Source organism: Hippopotamus amphibius, chromosome 5, assembly GCF_030028045.1.
Source record: "Hippopotamus amphibius kiboko isolate mHipAmp2 chromosome 5, mHipAmp2.hap2, whole genome shotgun sequence".
In the NCBI taxonomy this organism is placed as follows: domain Eukaryota; kingdom Metazoa; phylum Chordata; class Mammalia; order Artiodactyla; family Hippopotamidae; genus Hippopotamus; species Hippopotamus amphibius.
The window spans coordinates 17888074-17904545 of NC_080190.1; the positions used below are offsets into that span (position 1 = coordinate 17888074).

The window sequence follows — 16472 nt, forward strand, 5'->3', positions numbered from 1 at the left end:
TAGACATATTAATCAAACTGCCAAAAACCAAAGAGAAAATCTTGAAGGCAGCCAGAGAAAAAAATACATTTTTTTATACTAAGGAACTAGGAAAAGAATTAAATCAGACTTCTTGTTTAAACTATGTAAGCTATAACACAGTGGAATGACATCTTTAAAATATCGAAGGATAAAAAAAGTCAATCCAGACCTATTTATGGAGTAAAAACAGCTTTCAAAAATGAATGCTAATTACTTTTTCAGACCCTCCTCCTCCAAAAAAAGGGCCAATAGAAATCACTGTTAGCAGATACGTGCTACAAGAAATGTTAAAGTTAGTTCTTCAGGCAGAAGCAAAATTATTCCAGAAGGACATGGGATTTTTAAGAAAATAGCAACTTTGGGAAACAGTTTGGCAGTTTCTTATAAAATTACACATACATTTATATGACCGAGCAATTTCATTCCTAAGCATTTGCCCAAGAGAAAATAAATGTATGTCCACATAAAAACCTGTACACAAACATTTACAGAGGCTTTAATCATAATTGCTATAAACTAGATACAGCTGAAATGCTTACCAACTGGTGAATTAATAAACAAATTGTGGTACAGCTGTACAATAGAATAATCCTCAACAATAAAAAAGAACTACTGATCCATGCAACAACACGGATGAATCTCAAAAGATTATGGTAAGCAAAAGAAACCAGACATAAAAGACTATACTGAGGAACAAAAAATAGATCATTGTTGCCAGTGGATGGAGTGGATGGTGGAGGTGGTAGGAGGGAGACTAAACAGAGTCATGAGAGAACTTTTTGGGGTGATATAAATATTCTATATCTTGATTGTAGCAATGGTTATAAAGATGCTTCATAACAGAACTTACACCTAATAAGTGTAAACGTTATTTTCTGTAAATTATCTCATCAGACTAAAAAAAACCATATAAGCACCAAGTCAATGTGATGTTATTCAGATATAAAAATACAACTTTTTTAATTTTGTTAAAATAAAAATACACTAGTCACATTATATAAAATTTATTCCTCAAAAAAATTCTGTATCACCTGATTAGAGAATAAATGTATTTTAGAGCATATTAATGGAAGTCAGAGAAGCATATTATCTAAGCTGTAGATTACCAGACTAGCATACTAAATAGCTGGATTTCAATTATTAAAGGTCGAATAAGTACAACTAAATTTCTATCTATAGAAATGCTGATTAAAGGGCCAAGGAAGGTTAATGGAATTCGGGCACATATCCTTTCTGTAAATGATTTTAAATCAGGTAAAGTCTGAAGTACTTAGAGACTAGCAAGGGTTCTGACCTTTATGATAAAAAAATTCTCAGGTTATTGTCTGGCATTGAGTGGAGTCAGCACAGACTTGATATGCATTTTAGAAACATGGCAATGTTTCTGCCGGAAAAATGAATTTATTGGAGTTGTTTTTAATTATTTATAGTGCATTATAAAGTTCTGATCATATTTAGAATTATAATCAAAAATGAAAAAAGATGAAAATAAGCTGTAAAAACCACTTTATATGAATTATTTTCATGCTTTTATCACTGTAATGGCATAATTAGGTTAAATATTCAGGTACTATTGGCGGCTTCCCTGGTGGCGCAGTAGTTAAGAATCTGCCTGCCAATGCAGGGGACATGGGTATGATCCCCAGGCCAAGAAGATCCCACATGCTGCGGAGCAACTAAGTCTGTGTGCCACAACTACTGAGCCTGTGCTCTAGAGCCCGTGTTCCACAACTACTGAAGGCTGTGTGCCTAGAGAAGCCACCACAATAAGAAACCGGCGCACAGCAACAAAGAGTTGCCCCTGCTCTCCACAACTAGAGAAAACCCATGCACAGCAATGAAGACACAATGCAGCCAAAAAAATAAAAATAATAAAAATCATTAAAAAAATATTCAGGTACTATTTAAAATACAAACACACACATTTACATATTACATATATATATTTTTAAAAATGAGAGGTATCTTGAGTCCCTTTCCCTAATCTCATTTTGAAATATACTGTTCACTATCTGAGTTTATTGGTGGGGTATATATTCAACCGGATGTCTTTGTTATTTTTCACTCCCTTTAACTGATTTATTTTGTTTCCTTTTAAGGTTTAATTTTTACTCAAATATGCATACAAATGGATACATGTTCTATATAAAATTTAAATAATAACTAAACATCCACGTGCATGCCACCAGCTCAAGGGAATATTATTTGAAAACTTTCTGCATCCTTCTATGAGCATATCCTCCTCCTCTTCCCAGAAGGAATTACCAGTCTAAAAATCTGTGTTTTTTGTTTTTTCAATTTTTAAATTTTACCATGTCTGAACGGATCTCTCAATGTATACTTAGTCTTATTTGCTACTGAACATTCTATAAAAAGTGCTTTTTCCACTCAACAAATTCCCTGATACTTCTCTATGCTGTTAGCTGTAGCTGTGGTCCATTGTTTGCAGTGTAGAACAGCTTAATATATGAAGATACCACAATGCCTTATCTATTTTTCATGATTTTCTTCTTGTAATTCCATCCTCTCTCATATTCCTATGGTAGAATTTCATAAATATTCTATATAATTCTTAAAATACAAAGAACTTAAGTGTTTACAAGAACAATTTTTCCTAACCACAGTCCCCTTCAAGTTGTATTTAATCCCACATCTTTTTAAACCAGTTGTACAATTACATAAATATAGAGAAACCAATTTGATATGAATGCAAAAAGGAAGTTGTTTCTCTGAAAAACAAAGTTAATACTGTGGAAAGACTCAATAAAGGCAAGTACCTAAGTCAAATTATTAGTGAATCAGATGTGGAAAGACAATTGCAAGGACTAGGTTTTAAAAATTTCAGCCCTCAGTTTTCATTGCAGGTGTTTTAAAAACTCTCATCACAGTTTAAGGAAACCAAAACAACACATTGTGAGTGGTATAAGACAGTAAGGGTACACATGAAGAAAAGACACATTTCTACATCAAAAGACTGGTTAAAAAAATGTACATTTATAGTTCTTAAATTAAAATAAAACATTTTTAGTTTTATGATTCTCAGATTTAACAGATTTTTTTTTTCTATACGGATCGATTATCATAGCCAATCACTTCAGTAAAAGATTCTACTGGATTTATTTACTTCTACTTTTATTTCACAAAGTATTCAGGTAGTTTACCAAGAAAGAAACTCTAGTAAGACAGATAAATTTAAAATAAGAAAACTGAAGCAATAGGTAAATAGAATAGAAAAGAAAGATGCAGCCATACTAATATTAAAAAAATAAATGTCGTATTTCCATTATACTTTGCTAAAGACAAATCTAAGTTTCCTAGCAATCAATAGAACAATGCAAACACAATCAGTTATGATATTCAAATTATCCAGGAGCTTAAAAACAAACCTGGTACTTAGAAAAAAGTATAATTATCTATAACAGAAAAAAAATTCTCTAGTAGATAATTAGAGAGGTTATTTATAAGATAACTGAAATTGACAGCAAACCCTTATAGTAAAAACAGTTATTAACAAGTCCCCATAGGCCTGTGTTTCGATGAAATGCATAATTTGAAACATATACACATATAAACGAGTGTAAGATATGCTGATGGGTCAATAATTTTTTAAATGAATGACATGATGCCAAAATATAGTTTAGTAAAAACAATTGTAAGGAGAGCAAATATTCTATGATCCAATTTCCCCACACTGACAGTATACATTAATCCAGGATTAGACTTCAGAGTGATTTAAAGCAGTCACTCAAAATGTTTCGGGGTAGTACAGCAATTTGAAACTCTGATGAGAATCTGACCAATTCCCTCAAACCTTAAATAGAATTTCTGAGAAATTTAAGTACTTCACAAAATCTAACCATGAATGCCTAGGTTATATAACTCAAGGTTAAAAATTGTTGTAGTCATTGTGATTATAGGTTCTTCATATAGTACTTGAAAACTACTTTCTCTCAGCATTTTGAAAGGTGTTGAGCTTATTTAAGTGCATTCAAGATTACTCCTCTTGCCAAGTACCTGGAGTGAAGCTACTTTAAGCTGTGAGTTAAATGTGGAGCCATATGCTTTTAATTTTAATGATCTGTTGAGTTAAGGTAGGATTCACTTCCTTTGCTAAAAGCTGAGCTTAATAAAGACACAAGCCTCAGCACATCACTGCAGTTGGAAGCTGAAGTACTTGTCAACAGAGCCAATATTTTCCTTGGAAAGCAATTTGGGTACACTTTCAATACGAGACAAACAACCAGAAATTCCATGCCATAAAGCATGTCTGAAAAATTTTTAGCTTAGAAAAATATGTAAGTACTCTATTAAATAAATCCAACTTAGTAAAGCATCTGGTAAAGTACACCCTGTTTTTAAGCAATGTAAATTCTGATATATGTAACAGACTGAATGACTGGTCTCAAGTCTTTATTCCTTGTAGTAATATACAACCACACCTTTGCCGTGGCCACATTGTAGGCAAAGTGCATATCCCTGCCCCGTGACTTTGAGCTTAGTTATGTGACTCGCTTTAATGACAGTAGGTAGGCAGACACGACATGAGCAAAGGTTTTAAATGTGTTTAACTGGACTTATTCTCCTGTGGTCCTGCCTTTTGCCAAAAGAATATGCCTCAGTCAGCTACTGGCTCAAGGAAAAGGAGAAACAAATGGAGCAGATCTCGACCCCCCAAAACAGTCTGGAACCAAGCCCAGGCTCAGCCTTGATCAACTGAACCCCAACCCTGTATGTAAGTGAGAAATAAAGGTTTAGGTTTATATGAGTTTGGCATGATTTCTTACGAAGCTTTACTGTGGCAATTACTGACAGTAAATACAGCCTGTAAGATATAAAATATAAATATCAATAACTAAATTGCTATATGAACTATTAACTATAAATCATTGGGGGCTTACATACTAAGAGCAGAATTTTTTTTTCCTTGAGGAAAGGTAATAACATATCAAAATAACAATTCTCATCCACTTTGACTATTTTACTAATAGATATATTTCAGACTGTTTTTCCATCTGTAAGATTATGTTCAAATAGCTCAGATGTGTATCAAAAGCAGGGAGGCAAGACCGGTTTAAATCCGGATGGGGATGAGTATTTTTAACCCTGCAATTATTTAGAATTGCTGGTGCATGCCGATGAAAAGAAGATTGAGGTGTAGTTGGTTTTCTTACTGTTTTAAAAATCTCTCTACATATAATATATCCCCTTATTGTTTGCTCTTGGGACAGACTTCTCCTTCTACCTTCCCAACCCCTCCCCACTGTGAGCCACTGAAACAACTCATCATTATTAAGGGACCAAATTCCAAAAATGGAATTTTCAGAATTAACTTACACAAAATACCTAAATTACACATAATTAAGTGCAGGTAGTACCAGAAGTTCATTCAGTTATTTCATAAATATTAAAAGCTTTATAAAAAGTTAATCACAATGAAAAAATTAAGGTCTCTGAATTATAACCAAATTGGCATCATAAAAAAATTATTTCAAATGTAAAGTCATCCAACTAAGCTAGTGCTTAAGTCACTCTATAAGTATATTAAAATTATACAAACCATTTAGCCCCAAGTTCCATTTTCAATATAGTCTATTAACTATTTCTTCATTACTCTGGTTTTAAACATGTAGATAACCATGTCAGCAATTCTGAGGGCCAACGAAAAATAAGTACTAGTGCTCCTGGATTATCTTTTAGTCAATTAATATATAGGTAATAAAGATTGTAAAAATAAGGCAGATCTCATTCATTTTCAATTATCTACATAATTCAGTAGGATACAGTTTTTATTATTTAAATTGTTTTATTTTTTAATTTAATTTTATCTTTTCCTTCCAGTTTTATTTATATAATTGACATATATAGCACTGTATAAGTTTAAGATGTACAACATGATTTGACTTACATACATCATGAAATAATTACCATAAAGTTAGTGAATATCCATCATCCCATATAGATTAAAAAATAAAAAATAAATATTTTTTCCTTGTGATAAGAACTCTTAGGATTTACTCACCTTAACAACTTTCATACACGCATACAGCATTGTTAATTATATTAATCATGTTGTACTCTATAGCCCTACTTCTTATGTATCTTATAACTGGAATTTTGTACCTTTTGACCACCTTCATCCAAATCCCCCACCCTCTGCCTCTGGTGACCACAAATCTGATCTCTTTTTCTATACGTCTGTTTGTTTTTTGAAGTATAATACAACACTGTATTAGCTATTGGTACACAACAGTGATTTGATATTTCTGTACATTAGAAAATGATCACAAGTCTAGTTACCATCTGTCACCATACAAAGATATGACATTATTATTGACTATATTCCTCATGCTATACATTCCATCCCTGTGACTCATTTATTTTGTAACTGCAGGTCTGTACCTCTTAATTTTCCTCACCTATTTCACTCATCCCCACCACCCGCTTCCCTGTTTGCTCTCCGTATATGTTTGCTCATTTGTTTTGTTTTTTAGATTCCACATATGGTGAAATTATACAATACTTGTCTTTCTCACCCTCTAGGTCCATCCATGTTGTCACAAATGGCAAGATTTCATTCTTTTATGGCTGAGTAATAGTCCACTGTATATAAGTAAAGTTTTTTTTTAACCTACTCAAAAGAGGCTATAATAATTAAATAAAAAAATTATTGATAATAATCTAAAAAAACCCCACGGCCATTTCTTGATTTGTTTTTCACACCAGAGTAAATAAAAAGGACATTGTTCAACAGTATACTGCATGAATAATCTTTCAAAATTCTGAAACTAAAACCCTTCCAATTTAAGAATATCCAGAATTACCTTAACTGGAAGCAGCAACTAAGATGAAATTCTTTAACATTACAGAAATATATACTCTACCTTGTGTATAAAATATAATGTGTATGTAATGTGACATGTTATATATAGTGATATATTTATCTTCTATATATTACTGCTGGCTTTGTTTTTATGCAATTAACAAATCCCAAGTCACTGGTATAGAAGCATAAAGTAATTAGCAATAGAATTAATCCAAATGAATGTTCCCATATCTTAAAAATCTTTTACTTAGCAAAATTTACTTATATTTAATATCAAAAGGTTACATACCTGACCTTCCAAAAACTACATCCCAAGGAGAACTAATGGGCTGTTCTTCTCCTTTAGCTCCACCTTCTTTATCTGTACCTTGAATTCCAATGCCAGCGACAGTGCTCACCATCTCAGCTTCTAGGTCAATCTATAGAAATTAATACAGGTTTTATGCAATGCATCTATTTCCAATAGAATATATAGATAGAAAACATGTGCTTTATTTAATTATGTATGAACTTACTATACATTAATTAATATGAGTGGTTTTTAGTGTGTTAAAAAAAAAAACGTGCAACCTAAATACTTAAAAAAAAAGCTAATCAAGTACATGGTGACTTTTACTGAAATGCATAACACTCAGTCCTTTCCATTTCTCCATCCATCCATTCCTCCACTTTCCTCTTACCCCCTGCCCATCATGCCTCTACCAGAACTGTTGATCTCAACTATAAAATATTTTTGAAAATTTAAAGCAGAATCAAGAAAAACACTCGCTTCTTAAAATTGAATGTGTATATTTCAATTATGCTTGCCCAGTAACTGACACATATAGAGCTTAATATGTGGTAAGCACCATCATCCATCCATCCATCCATCCATCCATCCATCCATCCATCCATCCATCCATCCTAATAACCCTATGACTGTGATTTTGATTATTTTACAGGAAACTCAGGCACAGATCATTAAGTAAGATCCCAAGTTCCCACAGCTAGTAACTCTAGGAACTTGGATTTGAACCAGTTCTAGCTCTACCACATTATATTGTCTCTGCTTCATAAACCAAAAAAATTAATGCATTCTACTGAAAAAAAGATGCTCTGGTTTCATCTCCTGAGACACTTTCAATATTTTATCATGAAAATTTTCAAACAGAGAAAAGCTGAAAGTATACTGCACCAAACATTTATATACCCACTACCGACTATTAATAGTTCACTGACTTGCTTTATCTCATATCTTATGCAGCTATCAATCCTTCAATCTATTTACATTTTTTGATCCATTTCAAAGTAAATCATAAACATCAGTATGCTGTCTCTAAATATTTCAGTAGGCTTATCATTAACTAGAGTTCCTATTTTTTCAGAGCTCCTTTTTCCTTTTTTGAGGTAAAACTTACAATGAAATGCACAAATCTTAAATGTATCATCTGATAAATCCTCATAAATGCATAAACCTATGTAGCCCCAACTTACATAAAGATACAGAATGTTACCTTCACTCCAGAAAGTTCCCTCATACCTCTTTCCAGTCATTCTTGACCCCAGTGGCAAACAGTATTAATTTTTTTTTCCATCATAGATTAGCTGTAACTCTTCTAGGATTTCAAATAAATGGAATGACAGTAATGAACTCTTTTGTGTGAAGCTTCTTTCATTTAACACGTTTGAGACTTATTCATGTTCCTTTTTATTGCTGAACAGTACTCCATCAAAGGAATATATCACAGTTCATTTATATATTTTCTTACTGACAGATACCTGCGCTCTTTCCAGTCTGGGGACCTTTAAATAGTTGCTGTTAATATTCTTTATAAGCCTTTTTTGTGGACATGCTTTCACTTCTCTTGGGTACATACCCAGGACTACAACTGCTTTGTTACAGGGCAGGTATATGATTAGTTTGATTAAAAAACTCCCAGAAGGTTTTCTCTAGTGGTCTACCATTTTCTATTCCCACCAACAATGTATGAGAGTTCAAATCGCTCCATGCCCTTGTCAACCTATGGTGTTATCAGTCTTTTTAAATTCTAACCATTATAGTGGACACACAGTGGTACTTCACGGTGGTCTCAAGTTACATTTCCTTCTCAATTCATGGTGCTAATCCCTCTTCTATGTGCTTGTGGTCATTCCTATATCTTTTTTTTTTTTAAGGAGAATTTTTAAAAAATTTATTTTATTTATTATGTTTTGCCTGTGCTGGGTCTTCGTGTGTGAGCTTTCTCTAGCTATGGTGAGTGGGGGCTACTCTTCACTGTGGTGTACAGGCTTCTGTATGCGGTACCTTCTCTTATTATGCAGCACGGGCTCTGGGGTGCATGGGCTTCAGTAGTTGTGGCTTGCAGGCTTAGTTACTCCTTGGCATGTGGGATCTCCCTGGACCAGGGATTGAACCCTTGCCCCATGCATTGGCAGGTGGATTCTGTGCTACCAGGGAAGTCCCTAATACCTTCTTTTGAAAAATATTTAGATCTTTGGCTCATTTTTTATTAGGTTGTCTTCTCATTTTTCAGTTGTAGAAACCTTTTTATTTCACGGATACCAATCCCCTCCATAGATGTGTTTTTGTGAATTTTTGTGACTATTTTCTGACAGCCTATGGCTTTCACTTTAACTGTAAACTTTAATAAGTAGAAGTTTCATATTTAGATAAATTTGAATTTATAGTTTTCTTTTATGATTGTTTCTGTGTCCTGTCTTGGAGAAACCTTTGCCTATGTGCAAGTCACAAAGATATTCTCATGTTTTCTTCTAAAAGCTTCATAGTGCTAGCATTTACATTTAGGTCTGTGATGCATCTTGAACTGATGTTTGTATACAGTGTGCGAAGTAGCGATCATGTTTATTTTTTCCCCATGTTGGTATTCAGTTGTTCAAGCAAAATGTGCAGAAATGACTCTCCTTTCTCCCCTGACTGGCTGCTTTGATGCTTTTTAGAAAATCATGTAATTGCACAGGTGTGAGGTTACTTCTAGGTGCTGCATTCTTTTTTACTGATCTATATATCCTTATGAAAGTAACACATTATCTTGATTAGTATATAGTACAGCATTAGTAGACGGTATAGCATTATAGCAAGTCTTGAAATCAGGTAGTATAAATCTTTTAACTTTGTTCTTTCTCAATAGTTTTAGATATGATAATCCTTTGCTTGCATTTCCACATAAATTTTGGAACCCATTTGCTAATATCTACCAAAAAAGCATGGTGGTGTTGTAACTGGGACTGCATTGAATCTATAGATCAATTTAGAGCAAACTGAATTTTAATATTGAGTTTTGCAATCCAATATCAAATTAATTTTTCTCAGCAATTTTTATAGTTTGACGTATATAGTACTTATATGTATTTTTTAAAACTTATTCTAGGTATTTTATTTTGGTTGCTAAGTAAACAGAATTTTAAAATTCTATTTCCAGTTGACTATTACTAGTATATAATAAATATAAGTAAAAATAAAATAAAAATAAATAGTTGATTTTTTTATATTGACTTTGACTTTGTACTTTGCAACCTTTCTAAATTCACTTGTTAGTTAAAGTAACTTTGTACAGATTTCTTAGAATTTTCTAATTACAAGATGTCACTGACAAAGAGTTCTTCTTCCTTTTCATCCTATATATCTTTTATTTCTATTTCTTGTCGTATTATAATGGCTAGGACTTCCAACACAATGTTTAATAGGTGTGGTGAGAGTGGGGATTCTTGCCTTTTCCCCCACTCTTGATGGGAAAGTATTCAATACTTTGCATTAAGTGTAGCTGTAGGCTTTTTGCAGATGGCCTGATTTTATCATATTGAGGACATTCATTTCCAAGTTTACTAATTTTAATATGATTAGGTATTAAATGTTTTCCAATGTTTTTCTGAATCTAGTGAAGCATCATATGGCTATTATCTTTTATTCTGTTACTATGGTGAATTATGTTGATTTATTCTAGTGATATCCTCTTGCATTATTTTTAGTAGCTGCTCTATAATCTCCTGAAATTGTAAAGAATATTCATCAATGTAACTTTATATTTTTCCTGAACTCAAAATCTGCAAAATACAATCTACAAAAATCCAATAGGCAGTGGGACTTCCTAGGTGGCACAGTGGTTAAGAATCCACCTACCAATGCAGGGGACATGGGTTTGATCCCTGCTCCAGGAAGATCCCACATGCCACAGAGCAACTAAGCCCGTGCACCACAACTATTGAGCCTGTGCTCTAGAGCTCGTGAGCCACAACTATTGAGCCTGTGTGCTGCAACTACAAGCCCGCCTAGAGCCCGTGCTCTGCAACAAGAGAAGGCACCGCAATGAGAGCCCGTGCACCACAATGAAGAATAGCCCCCTGCTTGCTGCAACTAGAGAAAGCCGCGTGTGCAGCAATGAAGACTCAATGCAGCCAATAAATAAATAAATAAATTTATATAAAAAAATACAATAGGCAGCTAGGGATGGGCCCTTGAAATAGATCTTGATTTAAGAAATGTATCACAGAAACTGATAGGATAGTTTAAAAATTCCTCTTGGAAAAAGCCCTGGGCCCAGGTGATGTTACAGGGGTTTTAACAAATATTCAAAAACCATTAATTCCTATGTTAGACAAATTATTCCAAATAACAGAAAAAGAATGAAAACCAGCTCATTTGATGAGGTTAGTGTGACCTTGATTCCAAAATTAGGTGAGAACAGTACAAGAAAATATAGAGCCATTTAACTTATGAATATGAATTTTAAAATATCAAATATCAGGTAATCAAATCCAATGCACTTCAAAAAAAAATTCATGATTAGGTAAGGTTTATCCCAGGATTAAAAAGATGGTTCAACATTAAAAAATATCTATTTATATAATTAATCACATCAGAATACTAAGGGCAAAAAAGCTACACAATTATTTCCATAAATGTAGAAAATGCATTTAATAAAATCATATAATAATTCTTAGTAACTAGGAATAAAGAGTAAGTTTCTTAACTTCATAAATATTTTATTTCCCAAAGCTATGGAAAATATGAAACTTGTGGAGAAAGTTTACATGCATTTCACTTAAGACTATGAGCATGACAAAACACCCACTATTACCATAATGCTTAAAAGCAATATAGTAAAAGGAAACAATATAAAAATGAGAAGGGAAAAGATAAAACTGTCATTTGTTTTTTCAAAAAATATAATTTACTTACATGAGAAAGAAACAGAAGTTTTTGTAGAAGTGGATAAATTGATCCTAAAATTCATATGGAGTTGCAAGGGATTCAGAATAGTCAAAACAATGTTGAAAAAGAAGTAGAAGGATTCATACTTTCTGATTTCACAACTTATTAAAAGTTATAGTAATCAAAACAGTGTGCTACTGGCATAAGGAGAGATATATAGATCAACAGAATAGACTTGAAAGTCCAGAAATAAACCCATGCATATACGAATAATTGATTTTCTAATGGTTGCCAAGACTACTCAATGGTGAAAGAACAGTCTCTTCCATAAATGGTTCTGGGATAACTGGATATCCACATGTAAAAGAATGAAGCTGGACCCTTACCTCATACACATGCAAAAATCAACCAAAGATGGATCCAAGACCTAACCGTGAGAGCCATAACTATAAAACGCTTAGAAGAAAACATAGGAATAAATCTTCATGACCTTGGATTTGGCAATGGATTTTTATATGACACCAAAAATATAAGCAAGGAAAGAAACAGATAAACTGGGAATCATCAAAATTTAAAACTTCTGTGCATCAGAAGACATGATTAAGAAAGTGAAAAGACAACCCACAGAATGTGGGAAAGTATCTGAAAATCATGTATCTGGTAAGGAATTTGCATCTAGAATATATAAAGAATTCTTATAACTCAATAATAAAAAGCACAACCCAATAAAAAATTATCAAAGAATCTGAACAGGCATTTCTCAAAGGAAGATAAACAAATGGTCCATATGTATAGGAAAAGATGCTCGACACCATTTCTCATTACAGAAATGCATATTCCAAATTACAACAGGCCACTTTACACCTAATAGAATGCCTAGAAATTTAAAAATGTTAAATGATAAGTAATAGTGAAGATATGGAGAAACTGAAACCCACATACATTGCAGGTAGAAATGCAAAATGATGCAACCACTGTGGTTTAGCACGTTCTCAAAAAGTTAAACATAAAATATAAAACATATGAATCAACACTTCCAGTATTTACACACCCACCCAAGAGAAATAAAAATGTACATCCACACAAAACTTACATGTGAATTATTTACAAATAGCCCCAAACTGGAAACACCTTAAATGTCCACCAACTGGTAAATGGATAGATAAAATGTGGTTTATACATGCAATGGAATGCTATTCAGCAATACAAAGGAATTAATTACTGACGTGTTGCAGCATCAATGAACCTCAAAAACATCGCACAGAATGAAAGAAGCCAGACACATAAGACCATATATTGTATGATTCTATTTATATGAAATGTTCAAAAGAGGCAAGTTTATAGAGACAAAAAATAGATTAGGGCCAAGGGTGGGAATGGGGATTAACTATAATTGGGCATGAGGGCTCTTACTAGAAGAACGAAAATACTCTAAAAATGAGTTATGGTTATGGTTGTACAACTTGTTAAATTTACTAAAAGTTCCTGAATTATGTACTTGAAGTGGGTGACCTTTGTACTATGCAAAATATATCCCAATAAAGTTGTTAAACACACACACACACACACACAACACTACATTTTACAAGGTCACAAACAAGAACATGTGAGTTAAACATATCAGAAAGGCTGCCTATAGGTGTACTTATGTACAGGGAATGGCAGGGAAAATGGGAACGGAGGTGAAGAGGAATTTACAAACTAATAAATAAGTTATTCTAACAAGAGACAGCTTGGCATGGAACAAGGACGCTTGTGAGCTACGGATGCAGGAGTATGATCAACTCTCTGCAAATGAGACCTTAAACAAATGTAAAATACAATAAATTTTTTATATTTTTAAAAAGAGAGGAAGAAATCATAATTCTACCTCATTTCCATTTTTGTGGACACTTAACTAAGTCATAAAATATAAAAATGACTTCAAGTAACCTATATTTGTTATGATGATTATCCTACTTAAAAAGTATTTGAAATGCAGTCAGTACCCCAAAACCCACTAAGTCCTAAAGCAAGAGAAATAACATACAATCAAAAAAGGACAAGTACTCCTTGTTATGTTGTGGGCTAAATATCTTACTATTTCAATATCCTGTTAGATATCTATAACACTATGATGAATTATAGACGCATAGAACCCCAAAAAGATAAGGATAAAGAAATACTGACCTTTAAGGAGTTAGTAACATAGAAACACTTTCCCAAAGTATACAACATTATTAGTCCTATGAAAAGTTCTGCTTAAAAAGGGCTCCTTGGTCAAATAAGTTTAGAAATACTGCACACACCCATACCCACTAATGTATTCACAATATATTAGCATATTAAAATCCCTAAGAACAAAGTCTCCAAGATTTTCAAAAATTAAATGTGCTTTAATTTATAAATCCACAAAATCCTTTTCTCACGTAACATCTTTTTATATTAAGATGAATGTACGCTTTAGAAAATGCTTCATTCAACAGATGTTATTTGCTCATCAATGCATTCAACATATATCCATTAAACACCTACTGTGGGCCAGGCACTGTTTTAGGTGCTAAGGATTTCAGTAGTAAAGAAAACAAATTTTGTGCTCTCATGGAGATTTATATTACAGTGGTTATTATTACATGTTCTATATATGTTTTTTCCTATTATATGTATATTAGTTGATAATTTTGTCATATAAATGGGCAAAAATATTAAGAGAGAAATAGCAAGAAAAGCAAGGAAGTACCTGAAACAGTATGTCCAGACAGAATGGGTTAGATGAACTTAGTTACTTATTTTCCAAATAGATAGCAACTTAAAGACCAACAGATTACAGCCAAAATTCTTATCAATAAGAAATGTTTAAAATAATTACGTAATACTATGCAGTCATAGTCATGACTAACACGGAAAAAAAAAGTTATAAACAGAACGTAGAAATTATGTATGTATATTATGATTCCATTTGTTTAAAAAAGATTCTCTAGAGGCAATCCTTTCAATATAAATTGTATATGAGCAGAAAATTTCTGAAGACACAAATTTTAACAATGGTTGATGACCCCTGGGGAGCCTGAATAAATGATTAGGAGACTTTTTTACCATTATGTATTAATTCACTTTTTTAAAAACAAGATCATATATTACTTTTATAATAAGATAAAAGAAGCTTTAAGATTAATTGACAGATAAGTATTCCCAGACAAAGCATAAGAGCTGAAGGGAGGCATGAGTGGTATGCTTTTTTTTCCTGTTTGAGAAAATTTAACTGAAAAAGGACAAAGCATCACTTTATAAATAGTAGTTAGGAAAATACCTCAAAATGAGGAGCTTTTGGGTGATTTGGCACATGACTTTAAAATAAAGGATTCAAAAAACGATTTGATGAGTTTGTCTTCTGTGACAACTATAGGCTGACACACAGAAAAACAAGATACCTAAGAATAAAGTTAAAGCAAGTACCTCTGAAAAAAGCTGAATGAGGATGATCTGAAGTATTTAAGCAACACCCTCTCACTTCAAATTTTATATAGCAAGTAAATGTTTTTCTGATCAGAAGGATTAAAACTTTATTTAAAATGGAAAATTACCTTTCTTATAAGGTGGTTTTCTGTATCTGCCACATATATGATATTATTCATTATGGCTACACCTTGTGGTGAGTTAAAAGTTGACTCTGAAAATATTCCATCTTTTCTTCCAGGGTTAGGTCCTAAAAGACAAGATAGCCATAAGACAAAATTTTTCAACCTAAAAAGTTATCTCAAAGTAAAAGCGAAAAAATAAAATTTGTATTTAAAGCTGAGATTTCAATATAAATAACTTGATATTTCTATCTAAAAACTAAAATGTATCCCAAGATACCTGTTTTTCTCAAGGGTACGTTTTGCTCATGACAGGGCTTACTAGATAATGGTTACTAATATACTTCAGTAATAAAAATCAGAAGAAATTACTTTAAAAAGCATCTGAATTACCTATTACCTAGACTAGAAAGAATTAAAATTAACTCAAATGTTTTAGCATCTAGATGAATGATTTTTAACAATTTTGGAAGATAAACTCCTTTGACTATAACAATGAAAATTATGAACCCTTTCCTTACAAAAATACACATGCCCATAAAACATCACGAGCAATTTCAAGGCGTTCCTAGATCAACGAGGATCATTCAAGAGTTTCTTAATAGCCCATGAATCCCAAGTTAACAGGCCTCACTTAAACCCTAGCTCTTCCTAGCTGATGATCTGGACAAGTTCTGCGTCTCAGTTTCTCTTTTGTAAAATGGAACTAATAATATACCTAACTCATAGCACTGTGAGGCCTAAATAAGTTAATACAGGTAAAGTGCTTAGAATAATGCCAGGCATGTTTTTGTTTGCTATTATTACTATTATTAATAATACTATTATTGTTGGTGATGAGAGTTCCCTGGGGAAAAAAAGGGGAGAGTACTGTGGTCACTTCAGATAGGAAAATCCTATATACTATAACCCCCTCTCATAT

The 16472-nt window shown here is 32.7% G+C and overlaps 1 protein-coding gene across 2 annotated transcripts in view; it reads right to left on the bottom strand.

Annotated features, from left to right (window-relative positions):
• NHLRC2 (NHL repeat containing 2) overlaps window positions 1-16472 on the bottom strand; it is a 56231-nt gene that overhangs the window by 20263 nt on the left and 19496 nt on the right. For both annotated transcript variants that reach the window (XM_057734898.1, XM_057734897.1), the window contains exons 4-5: window positions 15557-15678; window positions 7134-7263 (exon numbers count right to left, since the gene is read on the bottom strand). In XM_057734898.1, coding sequence (XP_057590881.1) covers window positions 7134-7263; window positions 15557-15678 — 252 coding nt within the window. The remainder of the gene's footprint in view (window positions 1-7133; window positions 7264-15556; window positions 15679-16472) is intronic.